At 41.6% G+C, this 27,382-nt stretch overlaps 1 protein-coding gene across 13 annotated transcripts in view; it reads right to left on the bottom strand.

Moving 5' to 3' along the window:
* srcin1a (SRC kinase signaling inhibitor 1a) overlaps nt 1-27,382 on the bottom strand; it is a 160,135-nt gene that overhangs the window by 62,266 nt on the left and 70,487 nt on the right. For 10 of the 13 annotated variants that reach the window (XM_079564358.1, XM_079564353.1, XM_079564361.1 and 7 more), the window contains exons 2-3: nt 9,474-9,503; nt 8,415-8,767 (exon numbers count right to left, since the gene is read on the bottom strand). In XM_079564358.1, coding sequence (XP_079420484.1) covers nt 8,415-8,767; nt 9,474-9,503 — 383 coding nt within the window. Of the gene's footprint in view, nt 1-2,757; nt 3,047-8,414; nt 8,768-9,473; nt 9,504-27,382 lie in introns of those variants that run through there. The other 3 variants (XM_079564359.1, XM_079564356.1, XM_079564352.1) reach the window with 2 other exon arrangements.

Raw genomic sequence — 27,382 nt, forward strand, 5'->3', positions numbered from 1 at the left:
AGGGCAAAGACCTTTAAGTTTCAGTGTGGCCTAAACAGCAGCTCTGGGTCTGGCGATAGTGTGTTGTAAATAATTGCTGCTCAGAAATATTAATGATCTTATTTCCCCACACAGATAAGTGACTCTGAGGGCTGGCTGTATAATGGCCCACTGGTGATTTGTGGGGAGTTATTTGCCTGCTCTCTGGCGCTGTTTTCGTGTCTGGTCCTCGCTAATAAGAAGTAACCACCGCTTTCCGTGCAGTGAACACATTCTTTCTGTCACTGTCTTGCTCACAGCTGAGGACTGAACTAGAGTTGAGTTGGGACTTGACACTTACAGTACTTGAAATTTGCCTGTCTGTCAGTCTTAGTGTATTCTGGGATAGACTGGACCAGTATAAACCCTGTAGTTTCATAATCCTAATTCCTGCTAAGGCATTAAGGAATAAAATCAGTGCTTTTAAATAATCCACACACACAAATTTATACCCAAATCGCTGTCTGGAGTGTTCTTTGTTTGTGAAGTGCCTTTGAGCATCATTTAACATTTTACTTTTAAATTGAAGGTCCTCAAAGTTTAGTGATCCAAGTTTGAAGGTAAGCATGTGCACGGTGGCACAGCGGTTAGTGCTCGTGCTTCACAGCTAGAAGGTCCAGGGTTTGATTCCCACCCGGACAGTGTCTTTCTGTGTGGAGCTTTCATGTTCTCCCTGTGTCTGCGTAGGCTTCCTCCGGTTGTCCGGTTTCCCCTACCACTAAAACATGTACACTAGACTAATCCTCCAGCCTTTCTGACCATTAGCCTGGCTTCACATGTGGAGGTGGGACAAAAGCATAGAGTGAATTTTCTCAGGGGATTAATAAAGTATAACTTACCTTAACTTAGGGCTGGGCGATTTCCCCATATTGATCGATCTCGATTTTCGAATGGATTTTATTTTTTCATAAAAAATGTATTACCTCTTGCTGATTCATAAAAGTAGATACATCTTTTATTCAAACTTCAGCTCAAACAAAAACAATCGCTTTCATCAAGTCTCATTTAAAACACAAAAGTCTTCCATTGTCTCGTCCAAACTCCCAAACTTGGTACTGTTTGTGCCAAAGAAATGGCCGTAAACCTGTCGATTATAAAGTCCCAAGACGATTATCGAGATTGATCAAGGTAGAGGTTGCAATTCCGATTAAATTTCGATTAATTGCCCAGCCCTACCTTAACTTGACTCATTCAGGATTCTAAGACTTTATTGTCAATTTGTTGATATGAATCGAAATGTTCATTCTCTCAAGTCCTTGGTGTGGAGCGGGGGGGGGGGGGGGGGGGGGGGGCGTGGAAGCACAGGGAGGGCAGGGAAGGGAGGAGGTTCAGCTTCCTGATAGCCTAGTGGATAAAACTGTTCTTCAGTCGACTGGACCTGGCCCTACCAATGTGATAATCATCATTAAGTACTTCTGTTCATGTATGTAGGGCTGTCACGATAATTACTATATCGACTTATCGTTCAATAAATAACAGATAAACTTGATATTTATTATCTGTACATTTATTAACATTTTCCCCTTATTTTTTCTTGTGATTTCTAACAGAAGCAAATTGAGTTACATTATATTTCATGTTTATTGCAGCTTTTGTGGTATTTTAGGATATGATGACGCACTTTTTGAACAACGGTTTACTATCATTTTTATGCCTGAGAGTTCAGAATCTAGTATCGTTAGAGTCAATAATATCGTTTATCATTATCGCGATACCTTCCCGCATCAATATATTGAACTTAAAATTTGTTATCGTGACAGGCCTGCATGTACGGGGATATATTCTTAAGTAATCATGTTACTCTGCTCATTCTGTCTGTAATAAGATGTGGATGGATGGACAAATGGAATTTTGAAGAACTGAAGCTTTCAAACATGTCCAAGTTAAACATTCACCAAAAAACTTTTGGCTGATATTTCTGTATGTGCTTCTCTAAAGGGCCAAATAAAATCAGTCTGGTCCTACACTTAATGAATGGATTTAGGCATTAAAACATACTATGCAACTCACAATATTTGCGTAAAAATTTGGGGGCTAAATAAATCCTGTTGACAAAAGAGGCAACATTGTAATTCCCAAAGAGGTGTTTTTAACTAATCAACACAAGGAAATGCAATGAAAAAAAAAAAGTGCTCTCCGATTGCCACAGCTTTCTCGTGTATTAAATCTCCTGTAAGCCCAGAGCAGACAGTTATCCGTTTGAGATGCCTGGATTGACTTTAGGCTCGAGGCTAGAATCTATTTACTGTCATGCATAGCGGGGACTGCGTGTTCCAAAGCCTGTGCACACTTGTATAGTGAATGCAGCGAGTGGAGATATCCCTCTATAACAGAAGGAGCGAGGCGAGCAGCGAGAGGAGAGCCGCGTTACCTGACCTGCATGTAAAGCAGCCTGCACTCACACCACCACCTCCAGCTTCCCCTTTCCAATGTCGTCATCCCCTCCGCACCCCCCCCCCCCCCCCCCCTCCCTGCCTCGCTGTCACTCTTATCGCTCCCCATCTGTCCGCTACAGGTACGGCCGGTGTCCTAAATAGCGCGACAAATTGATGGTTCACTCCAAATTGGCTTTTACTATCATCCAACTCCTCCCTTTCCGTCTAGCCGGTTACGTTCTCAGCTTGTGCACACATACACGCGCTCGCCACAACAAGCACGTGCAACATACAACCAGCTTCAAACAACCTCCTCTCTCTGCAACAGTTTCACAAAATCCAAAAGCTTTCGCATCCGTCTCACCTGCTTTTGCACCTGTGACTCTCCTCCACCAACAACTCCAGCCACTCATGCCCCAAAGTGTCCGTCAGGTGCGCCGTATCCTCATAGCGCTCGAGCGTGTTTGCTCTCTCTCCGGCATCGGTGCAACCCGCCTCCCCCGGCTGCCTCCCTCTCTCGCCGCTTGGTCGCGAGCACATGCAGCGGAAACTCTTTTTATTTAATTCATTACAACACCAGCCCCGATTAACTCCTTCGCTGATGGGCGGCTGGTTCCTCGCAGCTAATTGAGCGCTGGGACGTTTTTTGAATGCCTGGTGCGCTCTTTTCGCTCCGGCTCCTCCTCCCCTTCCCCTTCTCCTCGCTCTCCCTCTCTCTCTCTCTCTTCTCCTCCCCCTCCCCGCCCCTCCCGAGAGCATCTATTACAACACGTATGACTATAGGGAGATCCCGTTGCCGCTTCCGAACCCCCAACCGTGCTGAAAATGCCCTGTCACTTCAGGAAAGGTATATATTGCCTCCAGCGTCTGCGGACATATGTTTTTTCTTCTCATTTAAAGATCCCTTTCTCTGCACAACCTGACCATTGCAACGCGATATCCCCCATGGCCGTGAAAAGGCAGGGGTTGCCGTGGAAACTAAGGACTCCACCTGTCGGTCTGTCACTGGCCCCTCCTCCTTCCATTCATGTGTTTTCTACCCTAAAAGGCCAATTGCTTTCTTGTTACTTAGTTGTGGATTTAAATTTGTTTTGTCATTCAGTATATATTTTAAAGTAAACATTAATGAAAAAAATACATTATTTTCGTAAACTAGCAGACTAGTTAATATGATGAGTCTTGCTTCCTGAATTGTGAAAAGCGATTATAAAAAGGATAGGATTGACTTATTCTTCTTATCGAAACTTTAATGGTACTATTATCAGCACTCTTATTGTACTGTAAAAGCAAAAAATAGACTACATATTTAATAGCTCTACCTTTGGATGTGATCACCAAATTAAGTTTAGCGCATATAAGGGCATCAAAAATGCAAATATAACCAAAATGTGTAATAAACATTATAATGACGTGTCGTGTTTTCTGTTATTTCCAGGCTGTTGGTTTATTTTGGCTGTGCTATGTTGGAACTGAGCCTAAATGAAAATTAACTGCTGTAAAATTAACTATAGAGCCACAGCCCATTTCCCTCCCCTTGTCAAACACAGCTTGTGTTCATTGTGTCAAGCTGTGACCGACTTGTGCTCACATGCGCACATTTAAGCTGTGAGAAGTTGGGCCCCATTAAACGTAAATTTATATATTAAAAAAACATGTCAAGCCTTTGTGCTGTTTTGAGCTGTAAAAAATGTGTTTGTGCTCCTTTGGTTTTTGAGATTGAGATGGGTTTGTCCCATTATCTATTTTGGACACTTTGTTTCATTTGCAATATTCATCAGCTAACTTTAAAGAGACTATACAGAGTTTAAAAATGTTAAATGTCCTAATGTGTAGGATGAGCTCAGACAGGTTCACCACAAATGGCTCTAAAATCCTGCACTGTCACTCAAAAACGTGTTACTTCGGGTCTGAAGTGCTGTCATGCACCAGCTTAATATAGAAGGTGCAGTTACACAAATGACCTGAGGTGGCAGTAGTGAGTATAACATGGCAAACTTAAATCTAGCCCCTTTAACCGACCAAATTCATTCATTTGTTTAAGTTAATGATTACACTTCACATTGTCCGTTTCAGTCATCTCAGGCTGAACTATGTGGCAGGGGGAAACTGGTTTAAACGTTGCTTTAAATTTCCTTTTGTATATGATTTTTGGTTTGTGTTTTGGTCTTTATTATTTTCATTTTAACACTCATCATTTTTGGATGACAAATACCTGTTTTATGTAAAATGTTAACATATTGTTTGAATTTACCCATTAAAGGGGCTAGATGCAAGTTTGCCATGTTATACTCACTACTGCCACATCAGGTCATACGTGTAACTGCACCTTCTATAATAAGCTCGTGCATGACGGCACTTCGGACCCGAATTCACACCTTTTTGAGTGACAGTGCAGGATTTTAGAGCCAGTTGTGGTGAACAGGTCTGGGCTCATTCTACACATTAGGACATGGCTGGAACATGTAGGGGGAGGACAATACATAATTTTAACATTTTTAAACTCCATATAGTCACTTTAAGCTAATAGTACTTACCTGTGGGAGGTCTTTCCCATTAGGAGAGGTATAAAACCTGACTGCTTGTAGTCGCTGGGAGAGAATGCATGTTCATCCAAGGGATGGTTCCCCTTTGTTTGAAAGAATAAATTTTTCCTGGTAAGAGTTATATGTTTTTCAAGTCTGCCTGCTCATTTCGATCCCTTGTGACCAGCTTCCCCACAGAGATATTCATGATTCTTTTTTGTACGCAGTGTGTGTTGCCGTGCGCCTCTGACACATGCGCGCCTCAGAGGAGGACGAGGATGGACGACTCAAGGCTCTAAAGTTTGTAATAGTTTAAAAACTGAACCAGCATAAACGGAAATCTTTACAGCACAAGACAGCACAGATGTAGAGGGAGCCGTTGACACCATTTTACCCGTTTTGGAGCTTAATTAGGGGCAGTGTGACCTTAGATGTGACCAGTCAAACAATCATGAATATCTTAAAAACGATACCAGCACAAACAAAGATTTTTACAGCACAAACAAATGGCCATTTTTTTGTATAAATTTGAGCATGAGGAAGGGTCAGGTTCACGGAGGTGCACATTTAGGCTCGTGCACGCCACCGTGTGAACCATTTGGCGAGACTAGTCCTGAAAATCTTCTAGTTCGGCAAATGTGAAAGAAGATGAGCGTGTGGCCCGGCGCTGAGGAGGGTCTTTACATAAGAAGAATCTATTGGTCTCTTGTGATTTGCACGACCTAAAGGAGGATCGTGTAGGCTGTACCGGCAGACACAGCCCCAGGGCAGTAATGACATGGTTTTGGGACTCCATGAAGTTATGAATCAATCTAGACCATAACTAACCATTTCAAATGTGCATGCTCCCTCTTTCATTGTTTACAAACACTAAATCAGGTACAGGGACTTTACACTCTCAGTGGAATTATAATAACATGTCCCCATAGACGTCCTAAGTGTCACCTCTTGTGTATTTGCCTATTATCTGGGAAAACACCTCGGCTCACGCTAAGCCGCTTTCATACAAGTCTGCTTAAAGCTTGATAACATGAAGCCACTGACCTTATCGCTGAAGTATGAGGATCCTTCTCCAGAGACACACACATTTCCCAAGTGACAACAGCCCCCTTAAATACTTTCTGACCGATGTGGCCAAAATGTCACTTTAATCACGGTTCAGAAGAGCAGTCTGCCGTGGCTCCTAGCACTATTTTTCAAAGTCACTTAGATGGTGTGTGTGTGCTGCTGTGAACCAAACTATGCTTTATAGGGGCATATCTGAAAGTTGCTCTTTTAATCAGAGAACGGCCTTTTGCTAAGTCCTAAAATAGGTTGGTAGAATTAGTCTTTTGACCGGTTTATGGTTAGGACCTCTGTTACTACGTCTTCTCTATATCACCACAAGAAAGGTTAATTACCTTTTAACTATATAGCATGTAAATAGCTTAAAGGCCCTATACCTGATTGTTTTTTTATGGCAAACAATGAAGGGGGAAGTCACTAAATTAAAATGTTGTTGTCGTAGCTTTCCTAATATATTTGTAGCATCCAAATTCTTTACAGGGACAAGTTTATAGGCACATTTGACAACTCACAGGGTTACTTTTCAGGGTCACTTCCACAAAAATGCAAGAAAAATAGCCTGAAAATTCATGAAATGTATGCAAATGTCTTCCCTACAAACAATTGAGTTTACAATATACTAAAGGAGGACAAAATAAATTTCATTCCATTTCCAGAAGTAAAATCAAGTATCGCTCGTTTAAGCTTAAGCTTAATATGACAAATGACAAATTCCCAATCTCTGTTTGGAGATTTTTTTCAAAAAGAGTAAATTGCAGTTGAGTTATAAAAGCACCTTCCCTTTATGTGAAATTAAATCTTGTTCTCAAACGTTGTGAATGCAAGCAGATTTTTCAGTGTAATATGGTATACTGAACGATTAGAATGAAATGAACTGAACTTAAAGGCTTTCTACAGGTATTCGGTAATAATCTAAACACATTTCTATCATTATCTTACAGTTTGTTGCCCCCCTTGCTCCCTTTCGCTGTGCAGCTGTTTCAATAAAGAGACAAAGGGGAAAGCTTAAACCAAAGGAAAAAAAAGTTGATCTTGACCTTGTAGTGACTTAGGGCTGTATGAGCGGTCAAGCATGGCACCTTTGCTTTGCATCATGGTGGTCTCTACAATGGTCCAGGATCAATTGTTTTGTAGGGTTTCTGGTGAGAGGGTCCGTCAGCAATGAAAACCTTCCAAACAATTGATCCTGGAGCGTCTTAGAGACCACCGTGATGGAAAGTAAAGGCGCCAAACTGACCGCTCATACAGTTCTGGGTCACTACAAGGTCAAATATCAACGTTTTTTCCCCCCACATGTAAGTTGCATAACATAAGATCGAGAGGAGCATTTCCTGCTATTCCCAAAAAGCTCCGGGTGGCAATTCTTAATGGTGCTAACATGGAACTAATTACTACCGGGAAGGTCCCTTTAGCATTGAGTTATAATTTAAAACAGATGCTAAATATTCCCCGAGGGGGAAAATAGAATCTTTAGAGAAACACCATTTTCCCTCTTTTTAGCCATTTTCTGGTGGAATATCAACTTATTCATCACACATAAATAAAGTCAAGTGTAAATCGGGCCCATATGGATATTTTGTCGCAACAGATTGTTCAGTAGAAGTGAAAAACGGCAGTTGTAGCAAGCCCTAGCTAACCGTTAGCATTAGCCCGATGCTAACATGTAGCATCATGTTAGCATTCTCCGTTATTCATGTATTTATGGGCTGTTTAACCACTTTGCTCCACCCCATGTCTTTGTATCATTATTTAGTAGAAAACTATATTCACAATTCAGCATTTGTTACAGTAGTTTTTGAATAATTAGAGAAAATTTACATTTTTTCAAAATTGTTTTCCCCCTCAACTGTTTTAAAAAATGACCATATATGGGCGATTCCAGAGATGCCGTCTGTATCTATGGTCCCACTTGGCTGCATTGGTAGTTTAAATACAGTCCTTTTCCACAAACTAAACAAATTGCTCAGTTCAAGTGTATTTTTACAAGAAAACAATGTTATGAAAACCCAAAGGTGGTTTCACTGATTGCCGTTGAGTTTCATTAAAATGAAAAATGGCCAATTGTTGATGTACTGTGCTAATTTGTCTAAACAGCCTCGGCGTAATTGAAAGTTAATTACTCAGTCAGTTGTTCAGTGAAGTGCACCTGTTTGAAAGCATCTGAATTCATTATGTTACATTTCTGTTTTTTCTGGCAACTCTGGCACTTCGGTTGTTCTGGTAACAGATGATGCAATGTCTGTTTCTGTTTTGTCTTGATATTTAGGACTAAAGTGATTGACAAATGAAGTTGCTTTAGCACAATCACTGAGTTCCAAGTACAGGATTGTGAGATCAGTGGTACAGCAATAAAAGTTGGCACACACGAGTATTGAATAGAGGGGATAAGAACAAAATGCCAAGTCTGCATTACTACAGTAGATTTGTCCTGTACCTGTGCCTGTTCCCGTGCGGCGCGCTCGCGCTCCGATGACCCCCTCATGCTGCCGTGGGACGGGGAGGGCGAGGGCGGGGTGTGGTGCGGGCTGTGGTGCTGCAGCTGCTGTTGTTGCTGCTGGTACTTGCTCTTGAGGTGGTCCATGAAGGCGTCCCGTTTGCGCTCCATGTCGGCCTTGTGCAGGTTGGTGAGCGCCTCCAGGCTCTGAGCGGCCGTGACCGTGTGCCGGTGCTCCGATGTGTGCACGAGCCCCACATTGGAGAACCTGCGGGCGTTCCCCAGTGTCCGGTACTCTCGCGGATACTCCAGGTCATCAGTGGAGATCATGTGAGTCCCACCCCGCTCGGGATCTGAAGGAGGCAGAGAGGGGGGAGGAGGAAAAGGGGGGAAGAAGATGCAGAAGGAAGTGAATCAGCAGCCACACAAGCATGCAGAGATTTCCCCACAGACATTCACCCACAGGTGCAGACGAATGGAGCGGAGATGGGGGGGACAGAGGGGCAAAGAGGGAGACAGAGAGAGAGATGAGATGAGATGTTAGACTGTTTACCACTAGGACATTGTGGTATGTGGAGAATTATTGATTGTTTTTGTTCTAAGGGGAACAGGAAATAACTAAAAATTAGTCTGCAATAGAAGAAAGCAACAGGACTTGCAAGACATATCCGTTTGTGTTTTGCCTTCATGTCTTCTTAAGTGGTTTTCAGTCTTACTTTTGAAATAGTGGAAGGGATGAGAAATATTCAGACCATTGTGAGAAAGAATCTAAAGGAGCCCAGCTTTATAATGATGCTTCGTTCCTCACAGCCTTTTCTCCCTATCACCAGACACCAGTGTCACACACTCGACATGTTCACTGACTTTTGACGTGTGATTTCTGAGAGTTGCCCTTTAATCAAGTCAGAAACTGACAGAAAACACAGCCCAGGGTGGAAGACATACAAGAGGGAGACAGTCAAAGAGACATTCAGAGACTGAACCAAAAATGTGTGTGAAATAAAATTTAAAAAAACATTGATAAATGAAGAGGGAATCATTGGCCCGCCGGTCAGTTACCTTGTTTGGGGAAACAGTGCCCGGCGTTGGCTAGAAGAGAAAATGTCAGGTGTTAATATGAGTGTTTGTGCACAGAGGTGCAGTCAAACACATGTTATGACCATCAGAAACGAGCTGTGCAGCAGCAGCAGCAGCTCTTTCCTTGAATAACAACTAGTCAATGCATGATATGCATGATATATGCATCATCACATAAAGCAGGAGACACACAGGAAAGTGATATCTGTGAAAATGTCAACACAACCAGAGGAACGGTCAATGGAACGGTCAATTGAGACCAGACTGACCCAAAAGCATCAAACAGTAACATTGTATTTTTAGAACTAAAACTCACGGAAAGGTGACAACTGTCACAACAAGTTTTGAAACAAAGCACTGACAGTCTACACTTTGAAGTAACAGCAGCCTGAAGGACAAACCACTGGATCTAAAGAGAATCCCAAGAAACGACACAAGGCTCCACAGTGGGAAGCGTAATGAGCCCAAAATCGTACATCAGCATTTAATTTGGAAGAAAAAAAGGTGGCGGCGCAACAATCCACTGGCCTGACTATTAAAGTAGAAAAAGTGCTGAGTGTTTGGAGCAAGTGGTGCCATCTGTACATTAAAGGCTCATCAGCTCCATTAGCACCAGCTGAAACAGCGGCACGGGGAGAGACTTCAGGGCAAAGACTTATGAAGTACAAAAAAATGGGAAAACCATCACCATTAATCTCAATATCTAGACGCCATAAACATTGTTAATCTCCTATGTTACAGAGTAGTGTCGCAAACTGTTTTTTAGAGTTTTTAATCCATTATTCTACACCTATACTGAGTCCAAAGTCAGTGCTTTACTACTGACCTAACATCCAGCAGGTCATGAAGTGCAGATAAACTGAGGCGGAATAAACTGACCTCTATGCTAACAACATTAGCATTGAGCTTGAGTGCGCTAGCCCTACACTGATCTGGCCCCATCACGGACTTCTCACATGTCCACTTTACACTTCATTAGTCCGCGGCTTATTCTAAATTAGCTAACAGCCGTCTGACTCAAGAGCCCCATTAGAAATGCTGGAAAAGCTCGGTCATTGTACGTCGGCTTATTGAGATTTAGCAGCCACAACAACAGCATGCCCCCAGACAGGAATAAAACTGCCTCCACATCAAAAACAAGTTAATGGACCAAAGGATGTGATGTAGCGGTATAGTTTATCAGGCCTGGAAGGAGCAAATATATAAAAATGTCTACGTTTAGAGCAGATGGACAAGTTTGAGTTGCTGCTTGCTATGGAAGTATTGTTTACCATCTTCTCTCCCATTTCTACTCCTACATTTCTACTCACCTTTATCCCTACATTTCTAAAAAATTAAAAGCATGGGTGCAATTTGTGCTTAGTTTTTGGGGTAGTAATAGTTATCAGTCAATCCCAGCCACTGTAGTTAAATCAATCAATTACTTGCCAACACATTGTGCAGCCAGGAGTCAGACTTGGGACCATCTTGTTGTGTGTCATGAGCGCAAACTGCTGTTCCCTCTTTAATAACAAACACATGTGATTTCCACCGTAAAAGCAGTCAACAGGAAATTCGATAACAGATTAATCACGCGAATTAAAAGAAGATTATTTGCTGCTGCCCTGGAAATGAGAATTCAAAATGGGGAAAACAAGAAACAAATATCTGCCAGGTTATAGACACACTCGCTACACCTCACTGTTTTTCTATATTTATTGTTATCAGGTTTACTCGATTCACTTGTGTCTGCTTTCCCTAATCAAATTCAGTCGCTCAATATACAAAACCACAGCAGACAGCCTTAATAATGTAATGTAATTTAATCTGATATTAATGAGCAGCACAAACGCTTTATCAGAGAAAACACCCATCAACAAACATAGGTCGAAGGCCAGACAAAAGTAAACTCCAAAAACGAGCTCTAATAGAGGATCTGATGGCCACAGGGGGCTGCAATCACTGCAGATAGGATCTTGCTTGAGCTACGGTGCAAACATAGGGCTGTGGCCGGGTACTGGGCTGCACAGATGAGATAAAAGGAAAAAAGAGAGACAAAAAGTAGGAGAAAAATCAGAAATAACTTGGGAACCACATAAATAAATAATTAACAAGCCAAACAAGCCGCTTAGAAAGAGTAATCACTGCAGACTAATTAAGCCGGCCACTCTCAAAGGAGAGTAATTGTTAACCACAATAAATACCATAATAGGGATGTTGTTTTGTTTGTTCTTTCCGATTCAGCAATCTCCAGCATCTTTTGTTAGTGATTTATATTCATTTACGAACAATAGGGAGGTGTTTTGATTAATTCCGCGACCCAAACAAAATCAGATCCCCGTTTTTGATTCAAAAAACATTACAAGACGGCTATTTTCCTTCTGTTTTCACGGCCGCCCACAGGATTGGATTGGCCTCTCAGCAGGATGAAAATATGTTCGGTAAATTATTGTGAAAGAGGCGTAAAAATAGGAAGGGTGAGAGTTGAAGAGGTTGGATTGTGGGTGTGCTGTGATAAATCAGTTTGCAAACGATTTTAGGATTTAGACACATGTTCACCCGTCTTTCAAGTGGTGGGTGTGTGAGTCAAAAAGTGAATTGTGCAGAGGCCAAACATGTTTATATTATATTACACTACACCTGCATGCGAATGGAAAAGGTGAAGTGTCTTTCCAAAGGACACATGAGCTGTATCAAGCAAGTAACCATCAACTAAAGCTTTGATTTTGGAGTAAATACATGTACAAGTGCCAAAAAAAAGTCCAAAATAACAAGAAAAAGTGTGTCAAACTCCAAACCCAGGAAGCAGGATGTTCTTGTTGGCAAATGTTTTGAACCACCATACTCTGCTTGTGGCACATTTCTACCACTGTGACTTCAGAGCTGCCTTGAAAAAAGAGAAAGAAACGTTGACGGTATCATTAGATAAAATCCCTAAAATGCATCCCTGCCAAATCCAAAAATCCAGCCACAGCGGCACAGAACAACAGCACATTTTCAAAAGAGTTGGAAGGTTGAAAACACTAATTGGACACAATCATTTCGCAGACTGCGTCTTGTAACATGAAAAGTGTGAGACCAAAGAGGTCTTGCTGTGTTGTCGCATAAAAGTCTCGGGCTGCAGTTGGAAAAGTCTTGACGGAGAGAGCAGCGGGAGGCAGATCTGGCAGCCGCTATTAGAGAAATTACAGTGCTCTAAACTGGCTGATTGAAATGTCCTGAAGAAATATAAAAATGATTCTGTGGCAGCTTTGTGTGTTGTACAAACTAATGATTTCATGTTTGACCTTGTGAGTTGTTTCTTTATGTTCTGCTTTTGCCAGCACCAGTTTGCTCATTTTGAGTAATTTAGATGAGTACAAAGATTCTTTTCAGAGGCCTTTTTACAGAATTTCACCTGGAATGAGAGCTCACATTTTTTTCCAAGCTCTGGGTTTAAATTTCTTTTCACATTGTGAGATAGGTCCCGTACTCTAGAGGAAGTTCTTTCTCTTCTAGCGCATGTGTCAAGCTATGTCTTTTTTTAAAGTCACTCAATAAAATTTGACTGTGAATTCCTGCTGTCACACTGATGGTTTTTGGAGGGAGGCCGCCTGTTCCCTCTGGTTCACAGCCTAATTTACAGCGGCACGGTGGGGCTGCCGTGTCCTGTGGGCTGTGACAGTGCAGGGTGGATGAATATTAACCAGTGGAGAGAGAGAGAGACGGGGGGGGGGGTAACGAAACGAGGTGGAATAAGGTGAAAACAACACTCTGTAAAGCCTGTCGTCCGGGGCAACATCGGCGGCTGGATTTTACACGGTTCACAGTGGAAGCACTTACGGCACAAAACTCAAAGGAGGGGAATGGCATTACCACATTAGACCTATTGGATTATTGAAATTCTGCTTGTTATAACTGAAAACTCTCATAAAGCATAGTTTAGCTAATAATGTTTTTTTATGGCCATACTGCAAGAGATGCCCCCCAATAAATTGAATAAAATGAAGCATAACTTTGCTGTAAGGGGACGCCAACAGCTCGTTGCCATAGAGATGCTGCTGCTTTCCCGACAGTTAGCCAAACATCATAGAAATCACAGAAATGTCTGCTCTGAGCCTGTTAATACCAATGCGCACATTTTGTTAGCCGTCGAATCCCTGACCCGATTTCAATTAATCCCCATTCAAATGTATAAGATGTATGGACGCAATACTAATGAATGGGGAGCTATGTTTTGTCCTTTTCATGGCATTTATATCATTTCTGTGGTTTCTTTTTCATTAACATCTTATACGATGAACTTTAGTGGCCAATGGATGTGCATCTGACCCCACAAAAAGCAAAAGCTGAAGTGGAGCTAGCATTGAGCTCAGACATTTTTATATACACATTTGTAAGTAAAATCTCAAAAGGTCTGTACATTCATTAATGATTTCTAGGTGAGGCTTTGACCTCACCTATTCTGTGGAAGATGAGTTTGACAGCAGCTGGAAAAATCTGGATCGTTCATAATTTGCGATGATTGATGGCTAATGCTAATGGCTATAGAAAAATACATTGAGCAGGCTAACGGACTCTGAAAAGTCTCCCGGACTAGCCTACTCCCTAACTGTCCGCTAGGATCGAACGCCACTTCCTCTCTTTATTTATATAAGAGACTTGCTTTTTAATGCCATTTTATTAACGCAAAAGATTTTTCTAAACATTTGGGAGGGGAACAAGGAACACAAGGAACTGAAAATATGAAATTAGTGTAAAATTAAAGCAAAAACGGCACAGGCAGCACAGTAGCGCAGCGGTTGGTGCTCATGCTTCACAGCTAGAAGGTCCTGAGTTTGATTGCTACCTGAACGGTGCCTTTCTTTGCCTGTTTCTTCCCATATCTGCGTAGGTTTCCTCCGGGTACTCCGGTTTCCCCTACCACTAAAAACATGTATGGGGGTGAATCCTCCAGCCAGGTGATTCTGACCATCAGCCTAGCTTCATCTGGAGGTGAGTCTCCAGGCACGGTACTGCTCCTTACAGGTCGTCCCAGTGGCGTTGATGTTATGAGTTTAGTTGTTTGTGAAGTAGCAACATAAAGTGTGACCGGAAATGTTCTGCAGTGTGGCAACTGCTTCTAATACATTATCCACAGAAGGTCACTGAACAACAAACTGTGAATGCACTGAAAATGAGACAAATGCTGCGTTTGAGATTGACTGATTGACTGAAAAAAGAAACATAGGTTGTTGTTGTAAGAGTACATCGACATAACGCAACATCGTCAGGATTATTCAGGTCATGACTGTCAAAAACAGTGGGACCTCAGACTTGACAAGACACCCCACCGAATGGTTCATATCCAAAAACCTCTGTAGTAACAAAAGCCCCACTGAGCCTCACTGCGCCCGCCCCAAAAACTAAAGATGAATCTACAAATGAACTGGCAGCCTTTGAAATATACCACCCCATACATGCAATACAGGAAAAAAGTGATTTGTTTCAGTACAGAGGAACATGCTCCTTTTGTTACCACGGCTTTTTATCTTACTCTTGCAGCGATCTCGACTTTTTCTCGCCGTGTGCTTAAAATGAGAAGAAGACTCCTGGTTGAAAAGCGCCTAACCCAGCGGGCGCCGCACTTCACTTTTTCTCCATTAAGGTAATCTGTGCGAGCTCTCAGCACTGCCTTGTCAGAAAGAGGGAGTTAAAAGGGGTGAAAGTGACAGTGGGGCGGACGGTGCAGAACCATCAGGAGAAGGTCAAGCTACGTGTCGGCGCATTGGACATAAAGAAAAGGCTAAAACAATCGCGGGGCTGCAAAATGCTCTAGCTATTACTGACAAAAGACGAGTTCAATCTACTATGACAGCGACGCCATTTTGATCATTAATTAACAAGGAGACGAGGCAAAGGAGCTGTACAATTGTGGAGAAATATTGAAATGACATATGTTTTTGTGTTTATCTCTTGGCCATCTTTTTTTGCTTTTTTTCCTTGGTGAAAAAAAGATGGAAAAAGGCGAGGCAGCCTTATTTACAGCACGACCACGGATCCTGAAAAACACCTGCTAATACACAGAGGAGCTTATTCATCCAAGCAATCATCACAAACAACAATTCTGCATCTCCAAGGCTGTACCCGCAGCCAGCAACATGTCGACATGTGTGTAATAGGGAACAGGCGAGCAAAAAGAGAAAACTGACTTGGCGGTGGTATTAGTGATGATCCTGTTTCATGTCATCTATTTTGAGGCAGCAGTTTCTTCACGAATGTGATGCTATAATCTATAATCAACCTACAGAGTTGTTCCTTGCCGTGTTTTGGGTTTCACAGTAAAGAAAATGTTGTTTAATCCTCTCAGAGTCCATACTAACAGCACCAATTGAAGGTTTCCTTACGTCTCCTGGGTGATTTGATTTTAGAGCAGAACTAAGTAACTCATGCCCCTAAAGGCCATAAGCGCCACTGCAGGTGTCTTAGCATGTTATGTTTTTTTACTCATTAATTGTCTGTGACAGTAAATACTACGCTGACAGAAAAAGGCAAAGGGAGAGAGGCATATTGTTCATCCAATTCCACAATGGACATAATTTTTTTTCACTCAAACTTGGCTGTAAATACGGTTTAAGTGGCGCTAGCCCACAGTTAGCTTTGCCCATTAGCCTGTTAGCTTCTTCTTCGTGATTCCATTAGTGTGTATTGGTGACTCTGACCCAGTGCAGGGAACACTGCAAGGGTGGTTTTCTGGCCAGAAACACCAGGAGGAGATGAAAGACCCCCCAATCATCCCATGAACACTTGTATTACCCCCAGAGGGACTATAAAGGATTTATTAAGGTAAACAAGTTACTTAGTACTGCTTTAAAGCATAAACAGGATTTATGCAGGGAGCTGGAAGTCTAATTTAATGCAACTTAATGCCATTGTAATGTCTAGGCACAGTACATTTCTAATTTCTAATTTGTAACTCTTCTGTTAAACAGGGGATTGGGAAAATGTGGGTTTAGAAATATATATATTGCTTTAATTTTGGTGCACGACTTCTGCTGCTTTTTAATGGCCTGATAATTCCCAAATCAAAAAGCAGTGCTTGTCAGAAAAGAGGGGGGAAAGCAATTAGATATCTTTTTTACTAAAATTGTACAGTCCTATTGATTAGATCCATTTGAGCAGACAAACAAATGTCAAACCATAAATGTTTTCTTGCAAAAAAAAAAATCCAGCCTGAGAGGAAACCCCACTTTGACTCCCCTTTGCTAACCTGCTGTAAAGAAACAACACTTGAGCCGTCGTCGTGTGGCTCTTTAATTACATCCAAATTTGGCGCAGACTTCGTGTTAAGCGTGTACTCCCGCCACACCTCATTGCATCAGTGTGAATGCTCAGTGAGGTGGCTAATGCAGAATGGAGACAGTCCAACGGTAGTAAAATACAGCGGTCGAGGGAAAATGTGAACGTGGAGGCGCTTGTGAGGTGCAGAGAGAGGGACTTCAAAGTGCTGACAGCGGCGCCTGGACCTCTGATCTCTACAGGGAGCAGTCACAGTGGGATTCACAGGTGCAAATGCGCATATGTCCGTGAACTAAAAACGGCATTACAGAAGAGCTGCATACCGTAAACACTAGTATCATGTTGAACATACAAGAAATAAAAAAAATATTGCTAATGAACACAATAATAATAATGGCTTACACTTGTATTGCCCTTTACAAGCCTGTATTCACTCCATACTCGGTAGTCGTAAGCTACTGTTGTTGCCACAGGGGTAGACTGACACCCCAGGCTTCCTGTTTCCAAACGGTTTCCCATCCAAGTACCAGGCAGGCCCTTCCTACTGCGGTTTGGCCCTAACATCCGAGAAAGGTTTGAAAAAAGAGAAAGTCACTACAATTTGGAACAGACATCCTAAAAAAAAAAACTATAAAAAAAAAACAGGTGCAATTGCAAAGCAATGGAACAAATCGTCACAGTGACAGGTTTATGGAATGCACTTAGGAAAGAAATAAAAGAGTCAAGAACATGATGAGTCATTGTACATGAATAATGTGAGATATATGATGGTTTTGTCTTTGTAAATATTGTAAATACTGTGCATGAGCTACACAAAAATATCTGTAAAACTGTAAGTATTTAGAGAGTTGGACGACTCAAACTTACGTGATGGAAATGGTATATGTTGTTAAAAAAAAGACTAAATAACTGAACTACATAAAGTGATTGTTTGATAGAATAACACAGGACAGATGTCATAAGAGTGAACTCCTTTTCTGCTCCTTTTCATTCAAATTGCACTTTTACATTTGTTAATATATAAATGTAGCACTTTTTAAATTGAATGTATTATTTTATTCTCTCTGAATTCCTCTTCAGGTCGGTGAGGAGTCCTTGCCTCAAGTGGAGGAGTTCAAGTATCTCGGGGGCTTGTTCACTAGTGCGGGCCGGATGGAGCGTAAGATCGACAGACGGATCAGTGCGGCGTCAGCAGTGATGCGGTCGCTGTATCGGTCTGTCGTGGTGAAGAGGGAGCTGAGTCGGGGGGCAAAGCTCTCGATTTACCGATCGATCTACGTTCTCACCCTCATCTATGGTCATGAGATTTGGTTAATGACCGAAAGATCGCGGATACAAGCGGCCGAAATGAGTTTCCTTCGCAGGGTGGCTGGGCGCACCCTTCAAGATCGGGTGAGGAGCTCAGTTACCCTGGAGGAGCTCGGTGTAGAGTCGCTGCTCCTTCACATCGAAAGGAGCAGCTGAGGTGGCTAGGGCATCTGTTTCGGATGCATCCTGGCCGCCTCCCTCGGGAGGTGTTCCAGGCATGTCCTATTGGGAGGAGGCCTCGTGGAAGACCCAGGACACGCTGGTGGGACTATGTCTCCGAGCTGGCCTGGTCTCCAGAACAGCTGGAGGAGGTGTGCGTGGATTGGGAAGTCTGGGCATCTCTGCTGAGACTGCTGCCATCGCAACCCGGCCCTGGATAAAGCGGAAGAAAATGGATGGATGGATTTTATCATAGGCTTTTTGTCTCAAGCAGTTGGAGAGAAAAAATTATAAATATTTAAGAACCTGAATAAGTAAGAGACAGAAACAACTCTTTATTACAACATATTCCTGACATTATGGCTGTACGATTTGGGGAAAAAAGTTATGTTGCATGTTGTTAGTCGCGTCAAAAAGGAAAGCACTCAGATGAAAATGCACTGTGTAATTGCGGTAACATTTGGGCGCGAGATCGCATCATCTGGTAAAGCCGTGATATCATTAGTCACGGCGTGGCTGTGATCTTAAGTGGTCTATGACAAAGACTTGAGAATGACAGAGGACAGAAGGCCTGAGTCATCGCTGCAAAGGCTGCTGCCAAAACAAAACGCTTTAATAACCCCGGCTCAAATAGAGACGCAGAGGAGTGAGATTAATACAGAAAAAAACTAATGCACACAAGCCAATTACAAATATTACTAGTAAAGCGAAGACTTAGGGGCTCATTTATTAAGCGTTTGCTCATGTGCAAGACAAATCGCACGTGCAAAAACACATTCTTTAAGTCACGCGGCATTCTCTCGTTTACATCTTATTCGAGGCCCTAAAACTGCAAACAAGTTTATTTTTAAAAAAGAAAATTAGGAGCAATGTGCCCACAAATAGCCATTTACTATTTTCCAGCATGCGCTCTCTATTTAGCATAGTCTTGATAAATGACCCCCTCTTAAAGTACAAGTTCATTTTTGTTTTTTTTATGGTAATTGAGGATCTGATCCATTTGTTTTTGGAAAATCAGGCTTTATTTTAGAAAGAAAACTCATGGTCATTGGGGTTGCTCACGTTTGTGCTCAGGAAAAGAACCAATAATAAATCACAGAGGACAGAGTACATACTTTGACGATCTCTGGTACTTTCTATTCATCAGTGAAAGATAACATTAGTGGCTTGGCGGATACATGTACTCTCCAAGTGGTGTCATGTCTATATAGAAATCACATGGAAAAGCTTTGCTCCAACATGTTTTATGAATTTATGACAATAATGTTTTTATACAGAAAAAAAAAAACATGTCTGAGTAACCGAATAGCTCGTCACTTGTCATGAAAGCAAGTGTTGAGTATTTATGAAGTCTTGTAAACCTGCTGGAGCTGTATGCGCCTGGTGCTTTTATAAACTGATGCAGAGGGTTCCTCTGTGCAGTGCACCGCTGAATGATGAAAGGTGTAACCAAATAAAAATGACTATTTTCCTTTTGGGAATGTCTCCAGCTGCTTAACCTGACTTAAAGGAATAGGCCACCGTTTCTACATATTGACATATGTTCTTACCTGAGCTTATACGAGTTTATGTGCACCTGTTTGATCTTTGTTTGGTCTCACTATATTATGAGGCGTAATAACACCTGGAATACTTTGACAATATTACAGTGCAGATGTCGAAGTACTAGGTGTTATTACGCCTCACAATATAGTGCCCCCTTTTATCCACTTAGAAAATCAACATGTTTAGTTTTGTGTAACTAGGTTTGGATCATGTAAAGGCTCACGTAACTGTATTTAAATAGGGAAAACGTGGAACAGCTTGGTAGCTTCTAACTCACCCCAGTTTGGAGCTATACCTTTGCTAGGAGAGGCTAAAGCTAACAACATTTGCGTGACTGAGCGCACGGGCAAAGACCAGACAGTTATACATCAACTCATATAAGCAAAGGTAAGAACATATCTCATTATGTAAAAACGGTGGCCTATTCCTTTAAGAAAGCAAATGCCAACCTCAACAGGCGACTAGACAATAATATAGATATTGAGAAAATAAAGTCATTTTCAAACTGAGAAAATAATGTTTATACGTCACAGGAAAAGTTTAAGCCATCATCTGTACAGGGTTGTTTTAGTGTCACCCAAGGAGCTTTCGTCAAAGCAACTGATCTTAAGCAGCTCGATGATTATGCCAATGCAGTCAGGAGGGGTTCATCTTACAGGTAAGTACCACCAACTTCAAAGATATTATGCTGATGAGCCTCTGAGACACAGCTCAGGTCACGACAAAACACAATTAACAAGCAGATGTAAACAGTGAGAGTAGCTTTAGAATAAATATGAGCGGTATTTTTAACAAGGTAAATATCCCCAAAGAAGCAAAATGTCCGCATTAAACAACCAAGAATAGATGAATGACAGGTGGCTTTTTTTTTTGCATTAGAAAACTCTTGAGAGCAAACACAAGCATGTTTTTAAATGGACTTAAAATTTGGTAAAACCTTTGGTCGACTTAACCTGGCTAACGCCATGCTGCTGTGTGCGCTCGAATTATTTCGAACTGCACAACAGCCTGGGGACCATGGCCGAAATCTCCGGTGGATTTGGGAACCAATCACAGAGCGAGGAGGGACGGCAAGACGATGGCGCGCTATTCGATATATGGAAGCTTGTAGTTTATTTACGGATAATAAAAAAAAAGTTTATTTACGGATCCAACGTGACAGCAGCAGACACGATGGTATTTTTTGATCAAGCTTTAGACCATGTTCTAAATAATTTAGCTCAAAAGTTTACAGCGGGTACGTCATACGTCATCTCATACGATGATACGATTGGCCATGGCTACGTGCAGACGCATGAGACTTTTTTTTTTTTTTTTCGTATCGCCCAATAAACGAGTATGGACGATCGTAAACCACACCTCTCCTACGAGAAAATGAATTGGTGGTCCCCAGACTAAATATCACTTGTGATTTTAGTCTGGTGTTAGCCAGGCTATGGTCGACTGGCAAGTTATGGAAGCTTTAAGAACTGTAGCTACAATGCTTTCACTGGCTGAAAGGGGGAAATATTTCCTGTTCATATAATAAATGCGGGAAGGAAATACACAAGAGGAGGTAAAGTTGATGAATTGGTAAATAGCTCCAGTGTTATAGGTTATTTTCAATCAAACACTGCACCAACACTGGACATAGAAGGGGGGATGAGCTGCAACTCGCAGTGTAAAGTAGCTGAACGTACCGCGGCTGAGAGGGTGAAAGCATTAAGCGGAGATGAAGATTTAAAAAGGCTTCTCAATCAGGGCTGATTCACTGTGAGTTGCATATTCATGAGACGAGCAGGGTTATTATGAAGGAGGGGGCACAGACAGAGTCAAACAGCAGCGGAGGAGGCTACACAATATCTATGCAAGAACATCTCTGCTTATATCTATCACTTTGACCTGAAATGCAGATCACCCTTAGCAGCTGAAAAATGGACTTGTGCAGCGTGATTTCATTCGAAGTAATGGTAATATGCAAAGGTGGTTACTTTCAGTGAGCAACCTGTGGCCACTAAACGTGTTCCCTAATAAAACTCCCCTCTAATTAATTACAAGGGGACAATGTGAGCCAGCTGCTCCCATTGCAAACTCCACACTGTACTTCTCTTCGTGAAATGTTCACAAACGCCTTGATTTGACTTTCCCTCCTCTTCCTTGTAGCTTCATCTGAACAATTGATCGCATCAGAATCGCAATTGTAAACACTGGGATTGAGTCGGTAATATAATGTCCTCGAAACTGCTTAGCTTACTATGAAGTTTAGACCTCCAGAAACATGTTCTGAAATTAGTTATGAGGCTCATATTAATATTGATTACGTTGACTTGGTTTAATGCACAAAGACGGTGATAAAACAATAGGCATGTCCAAAAAACAAGTGGACAGAGCACTCAAGACACAGATGATGCAAAAGCCAAAAGCAAAACACAACCAACTATTTCATATAACAAGATAAAGTACAACTAAATGCATTTATAAAGTCTATGGCTATGGTCTGTTATTTATGTGTTTTGCTGCCAGATGGTTTCCAAACTCCTGCTCTGGCGTCATCATTTCTCAGACTCTTTCCCTTCAGAATCAACGAGCTGACTGCAGGTTTGTTGCCTTTAGACATCATGCCAGGAATATTGGTAAAAAAAAAAAGTGTTAGAACAAGGAAGAACTTGAAAATTCACTTAATTTTGTGTTGAGTAACGGCTACCTCTTGTGTTTTGTCCTTTGATGCAATAACTAATTAAAAAGCACAGCTTGTATTACGGAGCACAAAGCTGTAGTGAAACCAGTTGAACAGTGAGTAATCTTTTGGATTTAAAAACGAGTTGCCCGTTTCCAAATGCGTGTTACTTCGGGGATAGTGTACTATACGCACGTTGGCGAGTGACATCACGTGGCGCTGACTGCAGGGTAAAAGGAAAGCGCAGGCCTTTGTACTCCACAATAAATTAGCTGAAACTTTGGGCAAAAGATCGTGCTAAATATGGCTAAATATAATATGAAGGAAGGGGAGGAACATAAAGTTTCATTTAAGATCAGGTTTAACATGAAGAAAGCAACAGCTAACAGTGATTAGGAGGGGACCGAATCACTGTCCGTCCCATGAGTGGAGACACAAAAAGTTCCTCCAAAAAAGTGCCTATCAGCTAAAGCACATGTGTCAAATCAGTAAGTCTCTAGTCCATTCCTGTGCAGAGTTATGGATTTCTAATGAAATAACTTACTCCAGCCACTAGGGGGCAGCTTAAATAAAAAAAAGGAAAGAATTCTACACGTGTCCAGCAGAGGGCACCCTCATAATAAGAGATCAGGATATAAACAGCATAATATAGCCGCGTGGTTAATGGTCAGTCTGCCCCAAGGCGGCTGTGGCTACAAAAGTAACTTACTGCCATTGAATGTGGAGTGAATAAATAATAACTTTATGTAGCACTTTGAGAAACATGTGATACAGGCTGATGAAGTGCAATGTATATATATATATATATCCAAATCCTGGGGATGCTGATAATGACAACTGTTTTTTTAACGAAAATGTAGACTTAAAGGGGCTAGACACAAGTTGGTCATTTTATACTCACTACTGCCACCTTAGGCCATACGTGTAACTGCACTTTCTATATTAAGTTCGTGCACGACGGCACTTTGGACCCGAAGCAACAACTTTTTGAGTGACAGAGCAGGATTTTAGAGGCGGTTGTGGTGAACAGGTCTGGGCTCATTCTACACATTAGGACATGGCTGGAACATGTAGGGGGAGGAAAATACATACTTTTAACATTTCTAAACTCTGTATAGTCCCCGTAAGTATTAAAAATAACTTTAAACTATAGTTTAATGTTATGTGCACAGACGTTATGACGTTGTATCTGAAGTATTTGGCACAGATGAAATGGGCTTTTCGCTTGCAGCAGTCCGATCAGTGCAGTTGTTTGTGATCCTCGGCACAATCTTTCTCCAACTAGTTGACTCTTTCTGTTTAAATTTGTTAGATGGTCTGTCAAGCGACTGTATTGCCGGTGGATGTCGTAAAATGTTGTTCGAGATATTAACGAGGTTTTGAGTGGGCTGTGTTGATTGTGGAGGCGAGCCTTTTGCCCCCCAGTTTAGTGCACATGTGCGGGATCACAGACAATAAGCAGTAAACAATAACATTCAATGTGCGCACACTGTTGCCACTTTAAGTAGTGTTGCTGATAAAACAACTCAATTATAATGGAAAATCAAATGGAAAAGCAACAGAAAGAATAATTAGTAATAAGTAAGAATAAACCTGGCGAGTGGTGTTATTGTTTTGTTATTTGTATAAACAATCGTCTGCCATGCTGTATGCACTTAACTTGATTTTTATTGCAGTGACATCATTACACAGTGCATGCTTATGGCTAATTTGCAGCTAAGAGCTAAGGTTTCTTAACGGCTGCATCAGTGAATGTAATTTGCAGTCAATCTTGTCGGTGCGGCAGTTTAAATAAAGTGGAGCAGATATAGAGGCTATTCTCGTCTTTTAAGGTGACTAGCTTTGGCTCGCAGCTCAGGCCCCGACATGAGGTCTGCGTCCTCGTCTCTCCCCGTGGACCCTGCCAAGCCTTGTGTAGCGTTAGCACAAAGCCATTGTCATTCAGGCGGAGGCAACAGGCTGGTCTAACGAGCGATCTCCCCGAGGAGCAAACATCTGTTGTCACATCAACCGGGAGCTTCACCGCGGCTTATCAATCAAAGTGGTGGATGGCATCACACAGGCAAAAAACATTCATCACTGCTGTCTGATTGAATGATATGTTATAACAGATGTAGGCAGCTTATCTCCAAAAAAGAGAAAAATTGGCCTAATCATTTCAAAAGAGAAGTACGTAAGGCGTTCAAAATTCTGTCTCGGTAAAATTTGATTGGAAAACAACTTTGGTTGATATTAGAGATGCACCGATCCGTTTTTTTTATTTTTTTTAACGATACCGAGTTTGAGAATCTGCCGAGATCCGATATTTACCGATGCCAAGCAACTTTCTTTAAAGTGTCTTTCTCTGAGTGAAAAATGTAACTGACTCATTTCTCCATTTTATGATCAATAAAGTCATATTTTATTGTCATAATGTTACAGATCAATAATCAATTTTATATATTCATATATACATTGATAAACTAATGAACATTAAACAAATCACTGGACTTTTCTACACCAAATATCCTTGGTATAGGACAGGCTTTTGCTTACATTAATATAAACTGAAGTGATCATTACAACGATGATAGATCAGTTATTTCTTAAACTAAAATACAAACACTTGGCTTCAGCAGTGGTTATTTTATTGTTATAGGCCACTTAGTTATTTCTATCATAGTTCCTTGATTAGTTTGCTATTGCTAGCATAGCATTTTGCGTGGCGATTAAAAACACATTTGCAGAGGCTAAAACTAAATCAGCGATTGAATTCTACAGGTTCTTAGCTTTAAAATAATATACAGCATGTCCATAATTCACTTGTATTTAGGTGGTAAATGTTGTATTTTTAAGGCGTTGAGAGCCAAAACTGATATTGGTTCAGTATAATCGACATCATATTTTTCCCAGTATTGGCTCCAATACCAGCATTGGATCAGTGGATTCCTATATATTGAGATCCCTGAAATGAACAGGTGGCTGTATCAATTTTGACTGGATACGTGACAAAAGGCCACCCGTACTGGATGTTGTCAATAATGTGTATGCCAAACTCAAATAAAGGAACTGCTTTGCTCTCTCGCAGCTGATTTACCGCACAATACAAACAAAATAAAAAGACGCACACATATGGTGAGTAACAACGGGCCACTTCAAAGCATATCAAACCCTCCGGCTAAAAAGTCAGTGGGGTTAGATGGATGACTACAAATCGAGGCGATGCTAAGACAGTCCAAAACTGCCAGAAGCAAGAATTTTCTCATTTCAACTTGAAGAGCAAAGTCCTTCTTAGCAATCATTTCAGGCATACATAGAAGAGCCTGGGCTCTGATGATAAGAGGTATTCCGTCTCGAGCGCAGACATAAGTGCTGATTTTCTTACAATGATTAGAATAACAAGAGCCATTTTTGCTTTTTCGCAGAAATTTCCATGACAGTTTAATTGGAATGCGACTGCTAGGCATTTCTTTAATTACAGGCACACGCGGCAAAAGTGTGCTTCCGAGACACAAACGTGAAAAAAAAACAATCGGCCAAAACAGGCCTGTCATTAGCCGTCACTGCACGTCGGCCGCCCTAGCAACAGGTCAGCTGATTTCAAAAGCCTGTCATGAGGCGCTTGTTCCTTGAGAACTTGGCATAGGAATTTGTCAGTAATCAATATTTATTTGCTCTTTATAGATGTTTTCTGGTGAACGATACGCATATTTGCAACAATCAAAGTCACGGATTGTCGATAAGAAGCGAAAAAGCGGCACTCGGAGCTAGCTGGGGTAGCATGCAGCTAGCATTCTGGCTAGCATTCATGGTTCATTGAGTACAGATTGTGCAACTTCTCTTCACATCTCCTATATTTATTTAGCAGAATATACAACTGTAATTTAATATCTGTTAAAGTGTAAAGATGTTTGTTTTCACTACACACATGAATGGATAGTCCGAACATGACAGTTTGTGGGCGTTCCCAAAGATGCTAACTGTGTCTGTGTAAGGCAGAGGGAGAGCATCCGCCGAAACACCTGTGTTCCCAGAATGATGTAAGAAACAACAGCCATGGCAGATGTGGAGCAGGCCGGGCATTGAAGGTACACGCTGCGTGGCTCTGTGAGAGGCAGATTGGCATGTGTCACAGTCACGCTGCAAACTGCTTCCTGTCAGCGAGCCCAGTGCGCCGTGACAACCCGCCCAGAGGAGGCAGGCGGTCCTCACGGCTGCCACAAAGACAACAGGGATTATGGGAGATTATATTTATATTAGATTAATTTTGGCATTGTCTGGTATAAAACTTAAAAATCGGTTTACATGTTAGCAGTAATTTTGGACTTTGTGTCCTAAAAGTTAAAGCAGCACTAAGTAACGTGTTTACCTTAATAAATCCTTTTCGTAGTCCCTGTGGGGGTTATACAAGTGTTTATGGGATGATTGGAGGGTCTTTCATCTCCCCCTGGTGTCTCTGGCCAGAAAACCATGTTTGCAACTTGACTGCCACCGGTCCGGAGCAAGCAATACACACTAATGGAATCACGAAGAAGAAGCTAACATGCTAACGGGCAAAGGTAACTGCGGGCTAACGTCACTTTAAACAGTATTTACAGCCAGGTTTGAGTGAAAAAAAATATTTCCATTGTATAATTGGATGCACAATATCCCTCTCTCCCTTCGCCTTTCCTGTCAGCGTAGTATTTACTCTCCAAGACAATTAATACGTTACAAAAGCGTAACTTGCTACTACACCTGCAGTTGCGCTTATGGCCTCTAGGGGAAGAGTTACTTAGTACTGCTTTAAACAAGACTAGAATGGCATCTGCAGAATGAAACAATAATTAGCCAGTGTTCTTTTTCTTATTAGAGTTGAGTATCTTTCTGTCCCGTTGGTCTCCATTAAACCTCAACTTTGATGGTAAACTCTGATCCCATCAGAAAGCAGAATGAGACCCACACTTTGGTTGCCAGTTCCTATGGTTGAAACTGTTAAAAGGACTCTTTCTTGCTAGGAAAACCTGTT

The sequence above is a fragment of the Gobius niger genome (genome assembly GCF_951799975.1).
Source record: "Gobius niger genome assembly, chromosome: 10".
Classification (NCBI taxonomy): domain Eukaryota; kingdom Metazoa; phylum Chordata; class Actinopteri; order Gobiiformes; family Gobiidae; genus Gobius; species Gobius niger.